Raw genomic sequence first — 23,356 nt, forward strand, 5'->3', positions numbered from 1 at the left:
ACACAGTATGGCCGGCGACATTAGCTAGCGCTCGCTCTACTCTCTTTAACGGGGAAACAGTGGACTACAAGAGACTGAACTGTATCTGCCTCTATTTCCAACAGACTCACGTTCAACTTTCGCTCACACACACAAAAAAAGCCGGGAAAATTTTATTAATCCTTTTTTTTAAAAAAAGTTAATATAAAATTATAGCAAAAAAAAAAAAAGGANGCTAGTCTCACGGTGATGGAAGCTGCACATTTTTTCGAAGGGACCGAGAAGCTGCTGGAGGTTTGGTTCTCCAGGCAGCAACCCGACGCAAACCAAGGATCTGGGGATCTTCGCACCATCCCAAGGTGGGTGCTGGGTGCTGTCGCTGCCGGGAAGGCACCAGCCACGGGCTGGGGTCGGGAGCCTCGGGTTCCCGCAGCCTTCAGGTGGGGGCGGGTCCGCAGGCGGGGCTCGTTTCCGTGGCCGTGGAGGGGGCGCCTCGGGCCTGGGGGGAGCGGCCGGGTCCACGCGGGGCCGGAGCCGGCATCTCCTGCTGCCGTTGCCGGGCCGGGCGCTGCCCGGGGGGAGGGGAGGAGGCCGGCGCGCCGCGTGCTCAGGTAACGTCCCCCTCGCAGTGTGCGGGGCGGCGGGCGGTGCCACTCCGGGAGGCTTGTGGGTCCGCGCCGTCCGACTTTACCCTCCGGAGTTGGCGGTCAGGACCCCGGGTGGGGACCCCTTGGGGCCGCGCGGGCTGCCTCCCGGCAGGTGTGGCTCAACGGCCTTAGTCAGGCGCTACTTCGGGCGTGCCCTCTCGGGGAGCGAGGAGGGAGGGAGGGAGTCTGAAGCCGGGCTCGTTCTCTCCGCGTGCTTCGGGAGGTGGGGGCTCTCCCGGTCTCGGACTGAGGGTCTGGCGCGCAGGCCTCCCGCCCGCGGTCGACGCTGGCAGCATGTGGCGCCCGGGCGGCGGGGATTGGGCGGGAGCAGTGGTGTCGCAGTGGCTGGGCCCCACCGCCGCCCTTAACGTGCTCTGCACCAAAATCCCTTTCGGGGCGGCCCTGAGAGACGGCCGCGGAGCCCACCGAGGCTTGTCCCGGAGACTCTTGACCTTGGCCGTGTAACCTGTTACCGCGTCGGCGGGTTCCGGGCGAGGTGCGGGGTGGAGGAAGGTTTGTGTGAATTTACGGGCTAGAGGCCCGTCCGAGCCAGGACATAATACCTTTAATGCTTAAGCCTGCAAAGGAATCTGGGGCCCCAGCCTCCCACCCCGGGCAGTCACGCGAGAGCGCTGGGCTGATCGCGCAGAAAAGGAGAGGTCTTCGCGGGGTCTTGGAAAATCCGAGCGCAAATGCAAGCACGGGCGGCTGCGGAGGTGCCTGGGCCTTTCTCGTGGCGCTCACACCGCCAGGCACCCCTTGCCTTTCCTCGCACGAGTGTGGCGGTGCGGCGGAGGAACCGGCGCGGCCGCCTCATTGAGGCGACGACCAATGAGCTCCTGGGCCCGGCCGGGAGCCTGGCCCCAGGGTGTAGGCCAATGGGCGTTTCAGGAATGTAGGCTGCACTCGCTGCAGTCCCTGACAAAAAGCAACTGGAGAAGGGATTCCGGGCGGACACGTGCTGCCGGGACTTTTAAGGCAGTAGATCTATCCTGAAGGATTCTCTTGTAAAACCGTCCTGTTAGGTAGAATATGGCAGGTCTCATTCTTCAGGCTTTGTGCGACATTTAAAATGTCTAATGTAGCCCTTCACTCTGCCAGGTTCAGCTTTAAGCACTATATTATAGGAGGCAGTTAGTTACTTACGAATACGGGCAAGCTTAGTATTTCCTCCATTTCACAAAAGGGAAACTCCCTGGTGGTGGTTTGCGTCTGGTGCAACAATTGTGATCAGATAATCTAGAAAATCGTGTCATTGAAGAACTAATGATTGTCTCTCATAAGGTGGTTAACAAATGGTTTTGCTCGGGCTCTTTAAATGTTTTGAAGCTTTATTTGTAAGCACACATTCTTAATAAAGGGAAGAGGGCTTTCCTTTCCCCCAGGTTCTTAGGCAGAAATGCCAGAATTTAAGCTTGGGCTTTTTTGGTTAAGTTCCCCGAGTTAAGGAGGAGGGGGGAAAGGCTTATAAAAAGGCAGTTTGCTTTCTGTAAGTAAGAGCCACTGTTCGTTTGTACTTTGGTCAGCAGAAATTGTTTTGCTCCCTCAGTGTGGCTCTTAAAATGACGGCAAAAGTTAAAACCTTCAAGGACAAAATGTTTTGTTTGTGATTTGGTGCCCTGATTTTATAGACCCTTAACATTCGTTAAGTCACTGAGTCACTATTTTTCCAGTTCACTGTAAGAACTGGAAAATCTATTTGATTTAACAGAGTCGTTTGACAACCGTGGTAGGAACTTCTCTCTGTGACCAGTCAATCAAGCAAGGATGCACTGGTTAGGTTACTCAGTAGGAGAGAAAAATAGTAGATGCTAGGTAAATAACCTGAAGTCAGTGTCCTGGCCAGAAGGATCATTGGCCTCTGGTTTCTAGAGTTAGTATTCCAGGCCCCAGAGGAGGATTATAATCGAGAAGAGTAAGGCAAAGGGAAATGGTTAATTGCCTCTGGAATATCTAAATTTGAATTCAAAGTGTTTAATAGCTTGCTGTTTAATGTCTCTTCATCTCTAAAATGATGACAATCCTGGTACCTACCATCATTGGGTAGTTGTGAGGATTAAGGGAATGTATATGTACATTGCTTTAAAAACTGACACATAGTAACCACCGTAAATGTTATCATCTTTTATCTTTGGGGCTTTTTGTTGTGGGGGGTTGGGGTTTTGTTTTTTGTTTGCTTTTAAAGGCCTTCCCCCCGCCCCCTTTTTTTGTAAGCAAACAAGGCTGTAGAAGAAAATATGTCTGAATATAGTCCAAAAGACTAGGTATTAAAGGGTGTCCTAGCAATTTGATGTATTCTGACTCTAGTAGAAAAGATAGTTATAATATATTCTACGAAGTATTGTATCTTTGTAGCCTTATTTTTATTTAATGATAAAAATGTGGAAGGCAGAGAGTCCTTGTCTGTACATTCCCACTCTCTGTAATTCCATTAAAATGCAGACAGACTATAGTTAGAAGACATTAACAGACTGGATTAAAATGAACAAGTAAATTAACTATACTCTATAAAACCAAGAAAAATCTAAGGACATGGAGAGGATTAAGAGAGAGAGAGAAGCACAAATGTCCTAAGACAGCCTTGCCACAGATGCTGGACATTAAAAAGATGAACAAGAATGTTCCGCGAAAATGCTCCCTTATACCACAGTATCCAAATACTGTCCTACCCCTCCTCTCAACTTCTAACCACCATAGATTAGTTTTCTTCTGTTTTTGAGCTTTAAATAACATGGAATCATTTAGTATGCATTATTATATTAGGCCTCTGTTTTTTTTTTATCAGTCTTATGTTTGACGTTTTGTGTTAGCATAACACAGTTTTTTCATTCTGATAATGGGTATTTGAGTAGTTTCCAGTTTGCTAATATAAGTATGTTGCTATGAACACTAATATGTCATTTAGTAAGCAGTACACTTTTCTGTTAAATATACACCTAGGAGTAGAATTGTTACATCATAAGGTGGTGCATATATCTAGCACCATATTTTCAGCACTTGGTATTTTTAATTTTAGCTATTGTGGGTGTGTAATAGTATGTACTTCCCAACAGGTTAATGGAGTTGAGCATCCTTTCATATCTTTAATCACCATTTGGATCTCTTCTGTGAAATATCTTCCTATTCTTTTGTATAGGTTGTATAGTTTGTAGAAGTTCCTTCATACGCTGTGGATAAATATCTAATGTGTATTACAAATATTTTACACCCTTTCTGGCTTCCCCTTTCATTCCATTAGGGATATTTTTAGAAACAGAAGTTAATAGTTTTAATGTAGTCTCAACTTACCAATATTTTCCATTTAATGGTTAGCAGTGTGTTTTTTGCAAGGGACAGAGTGCTGGCAGGGGAGGGGCAGAGGGAAGGGGGAGACACAGAATCTGAAGCAGGCTCCAGGCTCTGAGCTGTCAGCACAGATCCCAATGCCAGCCTCAACTCACATGAGATCATGACCTGAGCCAAAGTTGAACACCTAACCGACTGAGCCACCCAGGCACCCCTATTTTTTGTTTTTTGTGTTTAGTAATGTGTACACCCAACATGGGGTTTGAACTCATAATCCTTAGAATCATACTCTGCTGACTGAGCTAGACAGCTGCCCCTGTTAGCAGGTTTGTATCCTATTTAAGATGTCTTTACTCACTAGAGGTTAATGGAGATATTCTTTTTTCCTCCTAAACGGTTTGCTTTTCGTATTTAGATCTGCCTTCCATCAGGAATTGATTTTATTTTTAATAAAGTATGAGCGAACACAAGGCACTTGAAGCAAAATTGGCACATCTTTCCCACCTTTAACCCCCAAGTCCATCTAGAATTTTCCTGTTAAACATTTCCCATTCTTCTATAGGCCATTTAGTAGAATTCACCAACTTCTTAAGGGAGACATGGGGCATACTATACATTTTTTTTGTTTTTGTTATTTTAAGAAGGAAAATTCTGTCTGGCTTGAGTTGAAGAATATTGGTTAACAATATGGACAATATGGGGGTGTTTTGTTTTGAAGAAGAATATTTTCTTTTTAATGTTTAATATTATTTTATTTATTTTATTTTATATTTTATTTATTTTACTATATTTGAGAGAGAGATAGCACAAGCAGGGGAGGAGCAGAGAGGGAGGGAGACACAAATCTGAAGTAGGCTCCATCCAGGCTCTGGGCTGTGAGCACAAGAGCTGGCCCTGAGGCTGGAACTCACAAACCACGAGTTCATGACCTGAGCCAAAGTCGGACGCTTAACCGACTGAGCCACTCTTAACAGTATGCTTAAGGAAACCACTCCAAGGGTCGCCTGGGTGGCTCAGTTGGTTAAGTGTCCTACTTCAGCTCAGGTCATGATCTCACGGTTTGTGGGTTTGAGCCCCGCGTCAGTCTCTGTGCTGACAGCTAGCTCAGAGCCTGAAGCCTGCTTCAGATTCTGTCTCCCTCTCTCTCTGACCCTCCCCCTGCTCACGCTGTCTCCCTCTCTCATAAATAAGTAAAACATTAAAAATTAAAAGAAAAAAGAAAAAGAAAACCACTCCAAGTATACATATCCATATGGATAAAGGAATAGCTATTGTGTTCTAAAAACTGACTTATTTCACACATTATTTAAAGTTAAGATGTAAAAGGAAGGGATGGTGTGTTAGGTTTAACCTGCAGTTTTTCTACCAGTTTTTCAGATTTCAAAAGGATGTGAAACAGAAATCAGTGATCATATATATTAAAATGTCTTAGGGTTGCTGGGTCAAACAAAAGTCTTTTATATTATAGGAAATGGCAGCTGTGGGAAGGAAGGCTGTTAGGAAATAAATTTTGGGCTGCCTGCATGGCTCAGTCAGTTGAGCGTTCCCACTTGGGCCCAGGTCACAATCTCCCGGGTTCGTGGGTTCAAGCCCTGTGTCAGGCTCCGTGGTGACCACTCAGAGCCTGGAGTCTGCTTCAGATTCTGTGTCTTCTCTCTCTGCCCCTCCCCCGCTCATGCTGTCTTTCCCTCTCAAAAATAAATAAATAAAAGGGAAATAAGAGATTTGAGGGAGAGGAAAGATTTTTGCTTTTGAATTCATAGCCCTGAGCTATTCTTAGCAATGAAGTGGGTTCAGATGGGAAATTGTAGTGGAGGTGAAGAGAATAAAAATTATGGGAAAGTTAGAGGTGTATTTTCACAGTTAATGTGAAACTATAACAACTAGAATCGGTGGTGGTCATGTTGGAAATGACATTTAAGATGAAGTGGAATGTTCTGCTATGTCTCCTTCAAATTTTGTAGACTAAAATGTAATTTTTAGTAAAGGATTAGGGCTGGTTGTAAGGATTCTAAGTCATACCTCAAAATTAACTTTCCCAGAACTCATGCCTTACTTGACTACATCATTGCACAGTATTGCAGAATCAGTAATTTTACATTGAAGGAATTTACAGTCCCTTGCCAAGAAGCCTTTTAGTGTAAGAAGGTTTTGAAGTAGAAAAGCTTCTATTGAATTAAAGCTTCTCATTACCTTTCTCACAGAAATTTTGAAAAAGTTTGTACTGCTATCTCCAAGCCACCCTTTTTAAAGAAGTGGACCTGTTGAAAGTAATCAACTGAATGTAGCAGTAATTATACTGGATAGTGATCTAAATTTTAAAGATTGAGATTGAGGGCACTTGTGTTGACTCAGGTAGTTAAGTGTCTGGCTTTTGATCGCTCAGGTCATGATCTCACGGTTTGTGAAATGGAGCTCTGTGCAGCCAGCAAGGAGCCTTCTTGGGATTCTCTCTCCTCTCTCTGCCCCTTCCCAACTCATGTGTGCCCTCTCTCTCTAAACAAGCATTTAAAATAAAGTTCGAGATTGAGAATTTAGTACTGTGATTAAAATCAGTGTAATCTGGGCTGACTTCTTTCAATTTAAAAAATTTTTTTAATGTTTTATTTATTTTTGAGAGACAGATGGACAGACAGAATGAACAGGGGAGGGTCAGAGAGAGGGGGAGACACAGAATCTGAAGCAGGCTCCAGGCTCTGAGCTAGCTGTCAGCACAGAGCCCAACGCGGGGCTCAAACCCACAAACCGCGAGATCATGACCTGAGCCAAAGTCGGACGCTTAACTGACTGAGCCACCCGGGCACCCCTCCAATTCTGTATTGTGTTTTGACTCTTAGTGCTTTCCTGTGATATTCAAAAGTTAAGTTTGATACAGTCCCATTTGTCTATTTTTGACTTTGTTGTCTGTGGTTTTTGTGTCATATCTAAGAAAGCATTGACAGATCGAATCTCCCGAAGCTTTTCCCCATGTGTTCTAGGACTTTTGTAGTTTTAGGTCTTAATTTTTGTCTTTAATAATCTATTTTTAAAATTTTTTGTAGATAGTGTTAGGTAAAGATCCAACTTTATTATTTTGTGTGAGCATGTAGTTTTCCTAGCACCATTAGATGACTCCCCCCAACCACCAATTTTGTAGTCTTGGCACCTTTGTTGAAGGTCATTTGACTTGAGGCATTTACTCCTTGAATACCACATTTAAAAATGTGGTTAGTTGTCTAGTTGGGGTCTTGTTGAATCAGATAACATAGAAGTCGTTTTAGTTGTTTCTTTTTCCTTGTAAACACTCCAGCTTGTTCTGTTTTTATTAAACCACAGACTATTTAAAAAAAAAAAAAAACTTTAAATATAGGGGTGCCTGGGTGGTTCAGTTGGTTGAGCAACTCTTGATTTCAGCTCAGGTTATGATATCACGGTTAGTGAGATGAAGTCCCGCTTATGACTGCTGTCATTGCGAAGCCTGTTTGGGATTCTCTCTCTCCCTGTCCTTCTGTCCCTCCTCTGCACACAAGCGCTCGAGCGCACACACACACTCTCTTTCTCTCTCTCTCAATAAATAAATTTTTTAACTTCATTTTTTAACATTTTATTTATTTTTTTGAGAGACAGACCAAGCACGAGTAGTAGAGGAGCAGAGAGAGAGGGTGACACAGAATTCGTAATTGGGCTCCAGGTTCTGAGCTGTCAGAACAGATCCCATATCAGGGCTCAAACTCATGAACTGTTAGCTCATGACCTGAGCCGAAGTCAGACATTTAACTGACTGAGCCACCCAGGTGCCCTTAAAAAAAGTTTTAAGTATAAAATATGCCATTAGTGTTTCGCTTTTCTGGCATAGTCATCTAAGATTATTCAACCCATGTACTGTTATTAGTAAAGAGCATCCTATTATGGGGTGATACATGATCTGGGTATGGCTAGGATCCAATAAAGCTTTATTTACAAAAGGAGGCTTGGGGTGCCTGGGTGGGTCAGTTGGTTGAGCATCCGACTTTGACTTAAGTCATGATCTCATGGTTGTTGAGTTTGAGCCCCACGTTGGTGTTGGTTTTTCATCTTTCTCTTCATATATGTATATGGGGGGGGGACTTTATATAGACTTTTTCGGTTTTATTTTTCTCACATCTAGCCCCTTGATTTATTCTTTTTTTGAGCCTATGGGTTCTTCTAAGATTGTCGTTTTGGTTGGTAAACCATACAGTTGTGTTAAGGTGTTGGGTTTTTGTTTTTTTTTTTTTTTAGTGTTTTTTGAGAGGGAGACAGCACAAGCAGGGAGGGGTCAGAGAGAAAGGGAGACATAGAATCCAAAACAGGCTCCAGGCTCTGGGCTGTCAGCATAGAGCCTGATGCGGGGCTCAAACCCACAAACCATGAGATCATGACCTGAGCTGAAGTTGGGACACTTAATCGACTGAGCCACACAGGTGCCCCTAAAGTTTTAAAGCAACTGTGTTCTTTCATACTGTGACTTTGAAAAAAAAAAAATACTAGAGAGTTTCTATTAGGTGAGGAAGAGTTTGGTTGCAAAATTTATTAACTAATGATGAATGAGTGCAAGAGCATTCTGGTGTCCCTCAAAGTGGAGGGACAAGCACACCCTGTCTAAAGCACACTCTGTTTTACATTTACTAAAAACTTAGGACAGAATGCATGTAACAGCTGAGGGCTCTGGAAAGTAAATGTTGTTAGCAGGTGAATTGGAGAAGGAAACCATAACTCAAAGTAGCACTGAGACAGCTGTGATTTCCTGTTTCTTTTGTTTCCTTTGGTTATCTCTTGGTGGTCTGAAAAGCTGCCAGAAGCTGGTAACTGCACACTAGCTGCAGACAAAAAGAGCTCCAAGAGAGGTCCTCTTTGTCTGATCTACAGGAAAGGAAAGAGAGCCAACCGCATTGAGTCCGAGTGGGGAAAAATCCCCCTTTTTTGGATCGTTTTGCTTTTTGTATGTTTCGACGATAACTGTGATCACAAGAGTAAAGAGCATCATGGATATATCCCTGTTGCTGTTTTCTCTTTTCGTTTCCTTGTTTGGCCAGATAGTCATGGCAGAATGGAGAAGACCAAGAATTTGGCCCCCCACCCTGAACCAGAAATTGTCAGCCAGATTATGGAGAGGAAAGGTGAAGAAAGTGATCCCATAAAGATTTATATGAATACCACTGAGCTGCTCCTGTATACATTGGATCACAAACAGTTTATCAAAGGCTTTGAAAACTGATAGGTCACCTCCCAGTCTGGCCACTGGATGACAAGTAAGACAGATCTGAATACGATGGCAGGGGCTTTCATATTTCATGACTAAACAGAAACCATAACATATAACCCATAGAAATTGGGTGAAAACTTGAAGACTGAACTTAACCATTTCAACTGCCTCCTAAAAACAATTTTTATTTCATTTTTTTTTAACATTTATTTTTGACCGGGAGAGAGAGACACATAGAGTGCAAGCAAGGGAGGGGCAAAGAGGGAGACACAGAATCGAAAGCAGGCTTCATGCTTCAAGCTGTCAGCACAGACCAGTGAGACATGAGACTCAAACTCTCAAGCTGTGAGATCATGACCTGAGTTGAAGTTGGATGTTTAACCCAGCCACCCAGGTGCCCCTAAAACAATTTTTTAAAATCAATATGCTTTTAAACAAGATTTAAAATTATATAACATGATCAAAATGCTCAGGATGCAATCATAAATTATTCAACTTAACAAATCACCAGGAAATTATCAGCATCCCTCAAAGGAAAAAAGACTACAACTTCCAAGGTGATGCCGGTCAAGTTTTACAAACAGCTATCATAACCATTCCATAGGAAGTAAGAGTGAATACTTTTTTTTTATTGTTTTAAAAATGTTTGTTTTTGAGAGAGAATGCAAGGGGAGTAGAGACAGAGAGAGAGGGAGACACAGAATTGGAAGCAGGCCAGGCTCTGAGCGGTCAGCACAGAGCCCGATGCGGAGCCTGAACTCCCGAATCATGATATCATGACCTGAGCCATAGTCAGCTGCTCAACCAACTCAGCCACCCAAGTTTCCCTTGAATGAGTACTCTTAAAAAGAAAAAGACAAAGTCTAGGAAAAATAAAAAAATAAAACTTAAAAATACAACAGATGGCCTCGTCAGTCATGATCTCGCAGTTTGCGAGTTTGAGCCCCATATTGAGCTCACTGGTTTTATTTTATTTTATTTATTTATTTTTTAAACATCTATTTATTATTGAGAGACAACATGAGCATGGGAGAAGAGGGAAGAGGAGACACAGGATCCAAAGCAGGCTCTGAGCTATCAGCACAGAGCCCGACGCAGGGCTCCCACCCACAAACTGAGATCATGACCTGAGCTGAAGCTTTTAACCGACTGAGCTACCCAGGTGCCCCTGAGCTCACAGATTTTAATGCGAAGTCCCCTTTGGATCCTCTGTCCCCCTCTCTTGCCCCTTCCCTGTTTGTACTGTCTAAAAAATAAATGTTAAAAACGACAACAGGAAAATAACTACTGGAATAAAAAGCTTACTGGGTGGGCTTTAGTAGAATGGAGATAACAGAAGATTGAGTGAACTTGAAGATAGATTGAGTAGGAGTTACCCAATTTGAACAACACAGAAAAAAGACTGGGAGGAAGAAATGTCCCACAGTTCCCTCAGGTTCTCTTCACACCAAAAAGTTTAACATGTTTGTATCTGCAGATTCTCCAGAAAGAGAAGAGTGTGTTGCAGGAAAAAAACTGAGAAAATATTCACATCTATGTTCATTATAATGAGTAGATTCTATAACTAAACTTATTTGGCAGTGAAATGAGTAAATTTCACTTATGTAGATTAAAATAGATGGCATTTCAAGTGGAATATGTATCTGGTTAGTTAACAAGATAAACTTATCTTTTCAAGAATTGCCCTCTAAATACCTGAATTATTAGGGTGACAAATTTAAACAGTAAAGGATCGTGTAACCATTTTAGATTTAAAAATGTTAAAGCTGTGGAGGGGGCCTACTTAGTTGGTAAAGCATGTTACCTCTTGATCTCAGTTATGGGTTTAAGCCCCACATTGGGCATAGGAATATTTTTTACATAATAAAAATAAATAAAACTTTAAGGCTGAGATTTCCCCAAATGTCCATAAGATCTCATCAGAATAATTACTATTGCCAGAGTCAGCAAATATTTAAGAGCCTCCTATGAGCTGGAGTAGGTACTGGAGAGAAAAACAATACAACACAAAGTCCCTAACTACATGGAATGACTGTAGTGGGGTTGGCATGAATACCAAAATACTTTGGTATGCTTTCTGAGTTTTAAAACCTTTTGAGGTGCCTGGGTAACTCAGTCAGTTGAGGGTCTGACTCCAGTGGGGTCATGGGATCAAACCCCATGTCAGGCTCTGTGGTGAGTGTAGAACCTGCTTGAATTCTCTCCCTCTGCCCCGCCCTCTCCCCCGCCCCCCATGTGTGCACGTGCTCGTGCTCTTTGTAAAGTAAAAAATAAAACTTTTTAATGACAGTTGGCCTGGTGGAAATAGGTGATTTGAGCTTAGAAGAAAGAAGAGGGGCTGAGGACAGGGGTTCTAGGTAGGGTGAAATCATTCCAGCAGTACCCGAGAACAAAGCTTACGTGTGTTGTCTCAGCATAATTATAATGCTGTCTTTCACTCTCATGTGGCTTGATTTAGGTGGATTGAGTTTATAGTGCCATTTCTAGGGAGAGAATGGTTGGTGGTAAAGCCCGGTGTGACTGAAATACTGCGAATGGGGATAGAGCCTGTATATTTTGTTAGTGTGCCTTTTATTTATTTCAACTGTTCTGATATAGTGTCTTTATGTTGTAAAATGTGAGTAAAATGAGAGTTGGGGTGCCAGGAGATCTGAAGATTAGATGATAGTTTATTCTCTGGGTGTAAAATAGGATCACTCTGAAATGAGGGGACCAGGTACTGTTGAGGGATAGATTGGCAATACTGAAGAAAAAAAAAAAAAAAAGAACATAAGCTTATACTGACTGAGATTCCTAGCCCCTTACCCTGTTTGCCTACCAGAGATCTTAATGCTCTTTAGGCAAGAGAATGGAATATTTGGGTAATCTGACCTGCCCAGGAAAGAACTTTTTTTAAAAATAGTGATAGGGAAGGAGTTCCCCAGTGAAACCACCCGGTCACCATGCCCTGCATAAAGGCCCACAGTAAACATATCCCATCCGTGTGTGTAGACCTTCTGATTACCTAAGTCTTAGTACCCTATTCTTGACCAAGAACCACTCAAAGGAAATGTTGAAAGGAAACAGTTGGGGGAAGATGTAAGGATAAATTAATTCATAGAAAGCCAAAGCAAATAAAACAGCAAGACAGCTTTTAAATCCAGAGAACTGCAAAGTTATACAAGAAAGAAAAAGTACATGGAGCACAATTAAAAGTTTTGACATACTGCTTAACACTGCTGTATGAAACATGAAAGTTAACAGAATAAATCTTTAGAGATTTCATAGCAGAAAATTTTTTCTTTTTTTGCTTTCTCTTAATGTATCTGAGGTGGATGCTAAATTTACTGCAGTAATCATTTCACAATGTGAAAGTCAAGCCATTATTCTGTATGGCTTAAACTTACATACAGTGATGTATGTCACTTATAAAACTGGGGGTGAGGGAATCAGCGTGGATAGTGTATATAAAAAACTGAGGAGTGATAGGATTCAGTAGCATGTCCAGTGAGTGGAGAATTCTAATGGGAAGTCTTAGGTAGGATCTAAATCAGATAACCTCTAAAGAGAGAACCCTGTCTGCCAAAATTTAACTTAAAGCTTCTTATATGTATAGTGGATATTTTTATCATTTACCTTTCTATTTAGTATTTGAATTCTTATTTTGTATGTATTATGTAATTTTTATTAGTCATGTGAAGTAGGTCTTCTTGCCCACCAGGTTTCAAAAAAAAAAAAAGGGCCTAGGGGCACCTGGGTGGCTCAGTCAGTTGAACATCTGACTCTTGATCTCCGCTCTGGTTTTGATCTCCGGGTTTAAGGTTGTGTTGTCGAGCCCAGGTGTGGGACCTACTTGAAAAAATAAAAAAGCCTGTTATGGAATACAGTAGGTTCCACGCACCTGGGTGGCTCAGTTGGTTAAGTGTCCAACCTCAGCTCAGGTCATGATCTCGTGGTTCATGAGTTCCAGTCCTGCGTCAGGCTCCGTGTCAGGCTTTGTGCTGACAGCTCAGAGCCTAGAGCCTGCTTCGAATTCTGTGTCTCCCCCTTTTCTTCCCCTCCCCCGCTGGTACTCTGTGTGTCTCAAAAGTAAACATTAAAAATTTTCTTTAAAATACAATGGGTTCTGAAATGCATACATTAGTGAATTTTGAGTGTTAGAAATGGGGAATGCCCATGTTTTTGCTTGACTTCCTAAGAGGAGTCAAATGATCGGTTTGTATTGCTCAGAACTGAGTCTTCATTGCAACTTTTTTCTTCCCTAAGTAACAAATTGTACCATTTAAAAAATTTGAAACAAACTGCAAAGATATGGCCCAGTCTAATGTGTATTTAAGTTTTTTCAGATAGGTGTCAGTACTGTTCAGTTGAACTAATTTACTCACTGTATTAATTACTGCCTTCTGTGGTTGGTCATATAATTGCCCATTGGGCCAGTAATAATCTCTTCTAAAAATGATGAAACAGGCACAAAATGCTAGCATGATTCATTGGAACTGTGCTTGAATTTTTTAAAAAAACTTTTTAATGTTTATTTTTGAAAAAGAGGGAGACAGCAAGAGCAGGGAAGAGGCAGAGAGGGAGACACAGAGTCCAAAGCAGTCTCCAGTCTCTAGCTGTCAGTACAGAGCCTGACACAGGGCTTGAACCCACCGACTGTGAGATCATGATGTGAGCCAAAGTCCAGGCTTAACTGACTGAGCCACTCAGGCACCCCTGTGCTTGAATTTTAATACAAAAGAATAAAACATACCTGTATTTTTTTAAGTTTATTTTTTCCTTATTTTAATTGGATCTTGGATACACATATTTCTAATTCCATTCCGGTAGCTTGAATAATTGCAGTTTTTTTTAACGTTTATTTTTGAGAGAGAGAGTGAGAGTGACAGAAGCAGAGACAGAGAATCAAAGTAGGCAGCTGTCAACTCAGAGCCAGAGGCAGGGCTGTATCTCATGAACCCTGAGATCATGACAGCGAAATCAAAGGTCAGATGCTCAACCAACGAAACCACCCAAGGCGCCCCACCTATATTTGTGCTGGCTGTGCTGTTGAGGATTTCTTTCTTTTCTTTTTTGTATTTTAATATTTTTTTTGTATTACTTATTTTGGGAGAGAGCACAAGCGAGGGAGGGACAGAGAGAAGGAGAGTAAGAATCCCAAGCAGGCTCCATCTGCATCATTAGTGCAGAGCCGTGTTGTAAACTTCGAGATCTTTACTTGGGTTTAATGACTGTGCCACTCAGGCACCGCTGTTGAGGATTTCTTAAAGTCTAAACTGGATAAATAAATTTAAAAATACTAAAAAAAATTTCCTAGCCTTTAACTGGTAATTTTAAGTTTTTTCTGTAGAACTGTTTTATGTATTTCTGTTGAAAGCGGGCATGTTGGGGTGCCTGGGTGGCTTAGTCGATTAAGCGTCCGACTTTTGCTCAGGTCATGATCTCGCGGTTCGTGGGTTCGAGCCCCGCGTCGGGCTCTGTGCTGACTGCCAGCTCAGAGCCTGGAGCCTGTTTCAGTCTGTGACTCCCTCTCTCTCTGACCCTCNTTTTTTTTTAAACACTGTCTATTTGTTTTTGAGAGAGAGAGAGAGAGACTGAGTGAGTGAGTGAGCCAGTCAGGGAGGGGGAAAGAAGGACACAATCTGAAGCAAGCTCCAGGCCCTGAGCTGTCAGCATAGAGCCTGGTGTGGGACTGGAACCCCCAAATTACGATATCAATGACCTGAGCCTAAGTCAGACACCCAACTGACTGAGCCACCTAGGTGCCCCAAAAAGGAAGCACTTCTTAGGTTTCAAATAAATTAAAACTACTTTATTTAGTTATGCCCATTTGACTTCTGTTTTGCTCCCCATTACCTGTACTAAAGACTTTACTTTGTTGAAATGAACATTTTCTGATCCTATTAAAAGAACTGCATAGTTTTCCCAAAATTGCCAACAAAAGCCATTTTTCAAGTTTTTCATGCTCCTAGACTTTAGACACCACTAGGTATTGTGAACATCAGCTACCAATTTGATAGAAAATAGTGTCTATACACTAAATACCAGTTTACTTATTGTCAGGCCTTTAAATCTTTTTGTTAGGCTTATCAGTGAAAAAATGCTCTTTAAATTGTAATTCTAATAGAAAGGTTTAAAATCTAAAAATTTGATAGACAAAAACATCTCATTGTAACTTAATTTCTTTACTGGCTTGTTGGTCAAAAGGTAATGATTTTCCTTGGTTTATGAGCCTTTTGAATTTCCTCTGTGCATGGCTTAGTCATTTTGTCATTTGTTTTTTCTTCCTAAATTGTAAATAGTGTGTATACTTTCCAGTTTTCCAGTTTACTGTTTGTTATTGGGTGGATATGTCAATTACAGGCTTTAGAAATAAAACTAAATATTATTCATCATAAGAGAAGCTGGAACAAGAATGTGACAACAAATAAAAAACCCATTGCGTAAATTGTTAAAACATCCAAGTGTGAGAGCTTTATAATTTTTATTCAAGTAGTCAATTACTGTTCTGACTTAATCACATTTTTTTTTGTTGTTAAATAATAGATCCGAGTGGGACATACTTTTGAAGGATGTGCAATGTTCAATCATAAGTGTGACAAAAACTGACAAGCAGGAAGCTTATGTACTCAGGTAAGTCCTGCAAAAATAAACTTTTTAGCTACTTGATATCAGTCTGAACCATAATACATTCCATGGAATAGCAAATCATTCCTCTGGATCTTATTTCTATAATCATTTTTACCTTACTTTGAGAAATATTGTATAAAATAAATTTTTTTTTAGGTTTATTTATTAATTTGGCGAGGGGGATCCCCAGGCAGGCTCCACGCTGTCAGCACAGAGCCTGACACAGGGTTCAACCTCATGAACTTTGAGAGTTGAAACCAAGAGTCTGGACACTTAAACTGAGCCACATAGACACCCCTAAAATGATTGCTTTAGATGTCCAGTAGATTTTGAAGTTTTAACGAATAGCTCTTCAAGGTGATTGCCATTTTACTTCCTTGTAGTTAGCAGAAAGTATTTGTAAAAGGGGGTGGTAGAATGGCGTTGTACCTTTACCCGCAGCTCCAGAGAGAGAGGTCTTCTATATAGTATATGCCTCTCAATATCAGAACTTTGAGCAAAGTGAAAACTTGGTTTCTCCCTGTAAATACAATTGCTGTAATAGAAGAAAGCTATTCAACATGTTTATGGACACAAAGCTAATTTATTCAATAAAAATACTAATTTCTTATACATGTTATAATGGACCTTGGGGCTACTGGATTGAACAAGGTACATAAGGTACCTGGTTTTTACTGAGCTTGTGTTTAGCATATATAGATCTTTATCACATGCTTATTATGTGCTAGAAATATAATGGTGAATAAAGACAAACATTCCTTTTCTTCTTGGAGCTTATTATCTAGTGAAAGAAATAATGAGATGGTTACAGAAATAACATGTGAGAGTGGGTAGTACAAGGTGAAATATGAATTTAGTAAATAATACCCTACGATAAGTGAGGTAAGGAGGAGGAAAGTTTAATAGTAAAAGGGGTTTTGTGTAATGAGCTAATATCTTTGTACCTGATTCAAGACCTGTTTCTGTGGGGTTCTAGAAACTTAAACTCATTTTTGTATACTAGAAAGGGTGGGATACTGTGGTACATTTTTGGCTTCCTTGGGATCCTCACATTTTAAATTAATAGCCAAATTTAAGATTGTAAATGATAATCTAATAAGTGAATTGCATCTCAGTAATACATAAACATTGTTATGACATTGTGACTTTTTCCAAATGCAGTGAGAGTAGCATGTTTGTCTCCAAGAGACGTTTCATTTTGAAGACATGTGGTACCACCCTCTTGCTGAAAGCACTGGTTCCCCTGTTGAAACTTGCTAGGGATTACAGTGGGTTTGACTCAATTCAAGTAAGTAATCAGACATTTAATCCTTTTTTCTAGACAAATGTTAGGTTTCTGTGATATGCCTAGTAAATAAATTTTTGTGTACTTACTGCTTAGTTATGATGTGAGTAATCACTGACTTGTGAAACTAAATGTACACATTCTCAAAAATCGTTGCTTGCATACCTGTTTAAAAGCTCAGATCCAAAACTACTGTTTGAGAAATAATGTACCTTGTTGCCACAGTTGTTAGGACCCATTGTGAGTAGATTGGGTATTTTTTAGTTTCTAGAAACTCAAGAGATGTGATCTGCATTCTTAATACATTGTTGAGACTCTTCTCCAGATTAAATAAAATTGGTCTGTATGACAGTAACTCATGGATATTGGTCTGAAACCTTGCTCTGACACCAGGTGTTTCATTTTTGTTTGTTGGCCAGCAAAAGACCTATCTTTTAAACCTATTAAAGGGAAAACATGTTGAATTTCATTGGAGAAAATATTTATAGATTTGATTTTGTTATGCATATGCATAAAATAGTTGACTAGGAAAGGTGATATAATTCTATGTGTGAAGTTATCTGTCTCTTTCAGAGCTTCTTTTATTCTCGTAAGAATTTCATGAAGCCTTCTCACCAAGGGTACCCACACCGGAATTTCCAGGAAGAAATAGAGTTTCTTAATGCAATTTTCCCAAGTAAGTTTAAATAGAATTGAAACTTGTTTCCTTAGAGGTTATATCCTTTCAGAATCTTTTTTTATTTGTGAAAGCATATGTATGCAAGGATATATATTAAGGATAAATATATCAGTAAAGTTGATTACAGTTTCTAGAGTTTATGTGCATGTCAGGTCAGTGTTGTTGAAAGGATGGAAGGAAAAAATGATCACTTGCCAGAAGAAGAAATGATCTTTGTCTAGCCAGTTGCTCTGATTTGTATCTAATTTAGTGATTATGAAGGCTATGCTCTCTTTCCTCAGAAAAAGGCATAGTGACTTCATAAATCCATGCTAAGGTGCTGGTCCATGTACGAAACTCGGGCCTGGCATTCTATTCAGGAATTGAACTGGCTTAAAAATGATCAACAGTGAGTTCATAGTGTCACTTCCACCAAATTGGCATGATTTTCTTCCATTTACTAACCTTTTATTTATAGACCATCCTTTTTGAGCTTCAGGGTCAGGGAACTAAAAATTATCTAATACCTTTAACACGCTTATATCCTAGATGAGGCTGAAAACTTAGGATGATTTTGCTAACTTGGCACAAAACCATTCACAGGCATGATTTAAGATTCCCCCCTCCTCCTTCACAGGCATGATTTGAAAAGAAAGTCTAATTCCTATCCTGTTCTTAATCTACTAATACGAAACTATACAAGGCTGTATCAGTGCTGAGTATAATTTAGTGTAAATATCTCCCAGTTAATTTACTATGTTGAATGAGGCTTTGGAACAACAATATGGAAAGAGCATAATACATAAATGACTTGTATTTACTTGGGAGTGTAGGGAAATGGGTGATCAAATTCCATTTCCTTAATGGAGTTCTAGAGGGGAGAGGGTAAGCCATAGTTTTCTCAGCACTCAAACTAACTCACTAGCTGAAGTAGATCTCTATCTAAATGACAGGGTGCCCCCCCACCCCCAACAGGATGACAGGATCCTGCCTACTTGTGAATTCACTTCCCTTAATAGTAGTTCTGATAGGAGGCAAGCACTATCACCCTAGCTATTTGGAAGGGTGGAGGCAAAACTGTCCTATCAAAAGGAGCTGCTAAATTTATTTTATTCTCCTCCCTCAACAGATGGAGCAGCATATTGTATGGGACGTATGAATTCTGACTGTTGGTATGTTGGACACAGTTTTGGGGGGAGGTGTCTATATAGGATTTATTTTAAATTGCCATTTGTCATTTTTAGGGAAAAAACATTTTTTTTTTTTTTACCTTTTTATAGGTACTTGTATACTTTGGATTTCCCAGAGACTCGGGTAATCAGTCAGCCAGATCAAACCCTGGAAATTCTGATGAGTGAGCTTGACCCAGCAGTTATGGACCAGTTCTACATGAAAGATGGTGTTACTGCAAAGGATGTCACTCGTGTAAGCATTTTCAGGAATAATTCTGGATTTTTCTTTAACTCATTCTAAGTGGTTTTTTTCTTTTTTTTTTAATTTTAATGTTTATTTTTCATATTAGAGAGAGAGAGAGACAGCATGTGAGCAGGGCGGGGGCAGAGAGGGAGACACAGAATCTGAAGCAGGGTCCAGGCTCCAAGCTGTCAGCGGAGTGCCTGACCCAGGGCTCGAACTCAAAAACTGAGATGACCTGAGCCGAAGTCGGATGCTTAACCCACCAAGGCAACTTCAGGTGCCTATTTGAAAAATATTTCAAATTTGTATATAATTCAGTCTTTCCTTTCCCAGGAGAGTGGAATTCGTGACCTGATACCAGGTTCTGTCATTGATGCCACACTGTTCAATCCTTGTGGGTATTCGATGAATGGAATGAAATCGGATGTAAGTAATATTTTGCTTAATTATTAAATATTTAAAAGTGTACCCATTTCATTGCTAACATAAAACTGTTTCTCTAAGGGAACTTATTGGACTATTCACATCACTCCAGAACCAGAATTTTCTTATGTTAGCTTTGAAACAAACTTAAGTCAGACCTCCTATGATGACCTGATCAGGAAAGTTGTGGAAGTCTTCAAGCCGGGAAAATTTGTGACCACCCTGTTTGTAAATCAGGTAATTTGTTTTATTATTGACAATAAAATCTTACAGGAAATAAGGATAGTGAATCATGTCATAAAATGTTTCTAAGATGGCATATAACAGCAGGTATCTAGAAGTAGTACTGGTTGAGGTTATTAGTAGAAGCATTGCTTTGTCTTTGATTAGACTTGGTCCTTGTTTTATATCTAACCCAACTGATGGGTTCCTTCTGTCCTGTTTTCCCTGAAGACAGGTGGGGAAGTGGGGGGTCAACAGAGGATGATGCCCCACTCCATCCACCCACTGGACAGCTGCTAAGCTATTCAGATGCCATCATTTCATTAAGATTGTAGTCTTAAATTCTTTTTACGTGACTGTTGTGTTTGAAAATACTTCTGTAGATTGGGAGCATTAATGATTGGTTTAAATTTTCTCCCCAGAGTTCTAAATGTCGCACAGTGCTTTCTTCACCCCAGAAGATTGAAGGTTTCAAACGTCTTGATTGCCAGAGCGCTATGTTCAATGATTACAATTTTGTTTTTACCAGTTTTGCTAAGAAGCAGCAACAACAGCAGAGTTGATTAATAAAAATGAAGAAAAAACGCAAAAAGAGAACACACATAGAAGGAGGTGGTGGCTGCTTTTTAGATATTGATACCGGGGGCCATGCTTTCCATAACCACCACCTTGTAGCTGCAGAAAGCCCTAGATGTAATGATAGTGTAATCATTTTGAATTGTATGCATTATTATATCAAGGAGTTAGATATCTTGCATGAATGCTCTCTTCTGTGTTTAGGTATCCTATGCCACTCTTGCTGTGAAATTGAAGTGCATGTAGAAAAAACCTTTTACTATATGAAACTTTACAACACTTGTGAAAACAATTCAATTTGGTTTACGCACAATGTAATATTTCTCCAGGTATCATCCAAAATTCCCCACAGACAAGGCTTTCGTCCTCATTAGGTGTTGGCCTCAGCCTAATCATCTGGGACTGTTCTATTAAATTGCTGCCAGGATTTTACATCCAGTTACCTCCACTTTCTAGAACATATTCTCTACTAATATTACTGAAACCAATTTCTACTTCATACAGCTGTTTTTTGCAACAGCGATTAAAGTTTATCTTCCACGAGTCAAGTCCTCTTTAAGAAAATGATTGCAGTTATTCATTTTGTGCATTCCTGTTTTAACATTGCTTTCTGTACCTGTACTTCTTTCATTGATTTCATTCCTTGCCATGGTGTCTTGCCTCCCGACCCCCCTCCCCCCCAATAAAGCAATAGACTGTTACACTGTGGGTTTATACTAATCTTATACCCGGGAGGGGGAAGGGGAATGGACCCTGGGCTTAATTTTATTTTTAGGTCAAAGGAGTTTGTCCTTCTTTTATATTGGCATGGACTCTTTTGGGAGATAGTGACCAAAATAAACGTGGTGTTTAGCAAGGAAGTCACACAAATTTATATTAGGATATACTGGCAGAACTGGTCCAGAAACTATGCCATTCTGTGTTCCCATTAATGAGATTAGCTTCTCATGAGTACCATGCCTTTACCAACTTGTTAAGTAGTTGTATAAAAAAATTTTTATCACTAAGTTTATTGGCAAGGAAATTAAGATGAAGGTTGTATTGGATTTAGTACGTCAGCTCAGATGATTCACCTGCTTTTAGCAGCTATCTCCAATAATTTTCATTCATAGTATATCGTAAACTTTGGTTCAAAATGGAGTCTGTCTTTGTCATCTTAGGACTTAAAGTTCTTTGACTTTGTGTGGTGCGTTAAGATCGTGTTCTCACTTCCTGGTGTTCCCTTCACCGTGGTTTCATAGGGTCAAGTGAAACTTCCCAGACTGAGAACTGTTGAGGATATTCAGACATACAGTGAAGCAGAATGCTATCCATGAGACATAAAATTCCAGACGTCATTGGGAAATGACTAAAAATACAGGCTTTGAGGAGTTGGCATCTTTTAGGTATATTTGCAAAAACTGAAATCTAAGCAGCTGAGAAAACAGCAAAGTTGACTAAATTTTGTATTCTTGTCCTCACAAATTCTTTTGGTTCTTTCTGGATCGTTGCAGTGATGATTTTTTGTTCCTTCCGTATTAGAAATGAAACACTTTTTTTAGTGTTTCTAAACATAAAATCTACTTGGTTTGAAATCAAGTGGTTGGAACACAAATTTTGACTTTTATTTTAAGCATGTTGATTCAAAGTTTCATTGAAGAAACTTTCAATGGATCAGTTTGATTCTGTAATTAGCATACAGTACCTAATTAATGTTTTGTACTGTTTTGAGGACCAATGCTCAAAGTGGATTTTGTTCTTGAACAGTGAGTGTCCCAGTAGATTTGATGACATTTGTTGGCTTGAGGTCTGATTTTTTTTTTCTAATAGATTTAAGATTTCTAACTAATGTTGAAAACTGCACAAATTTGTATGGAATAAAGCCTAGAAAAATTAAAACTGTAGATTGGATAGTAATCAAAATTAATCCTAGTGTGTATGATAGAGGAGGGAAAATTTTGGTGCCATAATTTCTCTCTTCATGGTGTTGGACTTAAATCGGTTGAAATATATTTCTGTACCACAATTTAAGCTTCAATAAAAGTTTGCTTAATTCATTGTCTAGTGACATTCAAACAGTTTTCTGTTGGTGTATTTTTTAAATAGTATACACGACCGAATACTAGGCATCTGTAATTTTTTTTATAATTTGAGGAAAATGGTATTTGGTGGTTATTGTCTGTCAAGTAATCATGAAGCAGAAGATCTTTAAGCTCCTGGGAGAGTAAGTAATTTATACTCAGATTTAAACATTTCTTACTAATGGCTTTATAATTGAAGCCTAAAAGACAGCTGGGATATATATATATATCAATCAAGATATCAAAGAGTAGGAAAGGTAAGTGGTAAGAAGAAGAAAGTGTGTGAGTTTGGAGTTAAAGAAGTCAAAAGTTTGAAGGTGAAATGTTGCAGATTTTATAGAATAGGCTTTTAATAGGTGAAGGAGGAACAAGCTATAAACTTGGAACTGGAACAAAGTTAGAAGCTTGATCATTTTTGCCATGCACGTACGTGTCTCATGATCGCTTATTTGGCAAAATTTTAGTTCTTCCTGTCTATAATCTGAAAATTGGGATCTTATAAAAATGGACATTCAGATCTTTCTCAGAAAAAGTGTCTTAGAGAATATTTTCTAAAATGTGAGTAAAAGGAGGGTTGATCCTAGGAAAGTAAAATGTTGTTACATATGTGTAATCCCTCTGACACCAGGTTCCTTCACAAGAACAGGTAAGTGAGCAATGAGATTCAGACACCTTAAGTTGCAAATACAATACTACACTATGAAAGGTACCTTTCATAAAGAACCTTACTTTCATTGTCCTGCCCAATAACTGTCACCAATTCCTCACTTCCCACCTTCAAACTTGACATTTTCATCCCCCCTTTTATTCCTGTTAAAATGGAAACTTCTTTTGGAAGTAGAAGGACTTCTGTCCCTTCTACTCTGAGAGACTTTGTAACTGGGCTCTCTGCAGGGATTAGCTACAACACCAGAGCAGAGATGAGATTTGTAATTAAATATTTTAATTGGAGAATTTTCAAATATACAAAGTAAATGAAATAGTACATTGAAT

At 40.0% G+C, this 23,356-nt stretch overlaps 1 protein-coding gene across 1 annotated transcript; it reads left to right on the top strand.

The window, feature by feature from the left end:
• The first annotated feature begins 217 nt into the window (after positions 1 to 217).
• On the top strand, positions 218 to 22,358 carry AMD1 (adenosylmethionine decarboxylase 1). The gene is made up of 9 exons (XM_077779970.1): positions 218 to 338; positions 15,640 to 15,726; positions 16,885 to 17,011; positions 17,582 to 17,684; positions 18,796 to 18,838; positions 18,947 to 19,091; positions 19,416 to 19,508; positions 19,587 to 19,742; positions 20,150 to 22,358. The coding sequence occupies exons 1-9, from the start codon at positions 229 to 231 to the stop codon at positions 20,288 to 20,290; spliced, it is 1,005 nt and encodes a 334-aa protein (XP_077636096.1). The 5' UTR covers positions 218 to 228; the 3' UTR covers positions 20,291 to 22,358.
• The last annotated feature ends 998 nt before the right edge of the window (positions 22,359 to 23,356 follow it).

This window comes from Crocuta crocuta, unplaced genomic scaffold, assembly GCF_008692635.1.
Source record: "Crocuta crocuta isolate KB4526 unplaced genomic scaffold, BGI_CrCroc_1.0 scaffold147, whole genome shotgun sequence".
In the NCBI taxonomy this organism is placed as follows: domain Eukaryota; kingdom Metazoa; phylum Chordata; class Mammalia; order Carnivora; family Hyaenidae; genus Crocuta; species Crocuta crocuta.

Bases quoted from the DNA above. Each gene is read 5' to 3' on its own strand.
- AMD1 (XM_077779970.1), top strand. From the start codon at position 229: ATGGAAGCTGCACATTTTTTCGAAGGGACCGAGAAGCTGCTGGAGGTT. The intron at 19,092-19,415 runs GTAAGCATTTTC...TTCCTTTCCCAG, and splicing joins CTGCAAAGGATGTCACTCGT to GAGAGTGGAATTCGTGACCT. The intron at 19,743-20,149 runs GTAATTTGTTTT...TTTTCTCCCCAG, and splicing joins CCACCCTGTTTGTAAATCAG to AGTTCTAAATGTCGCACAGT.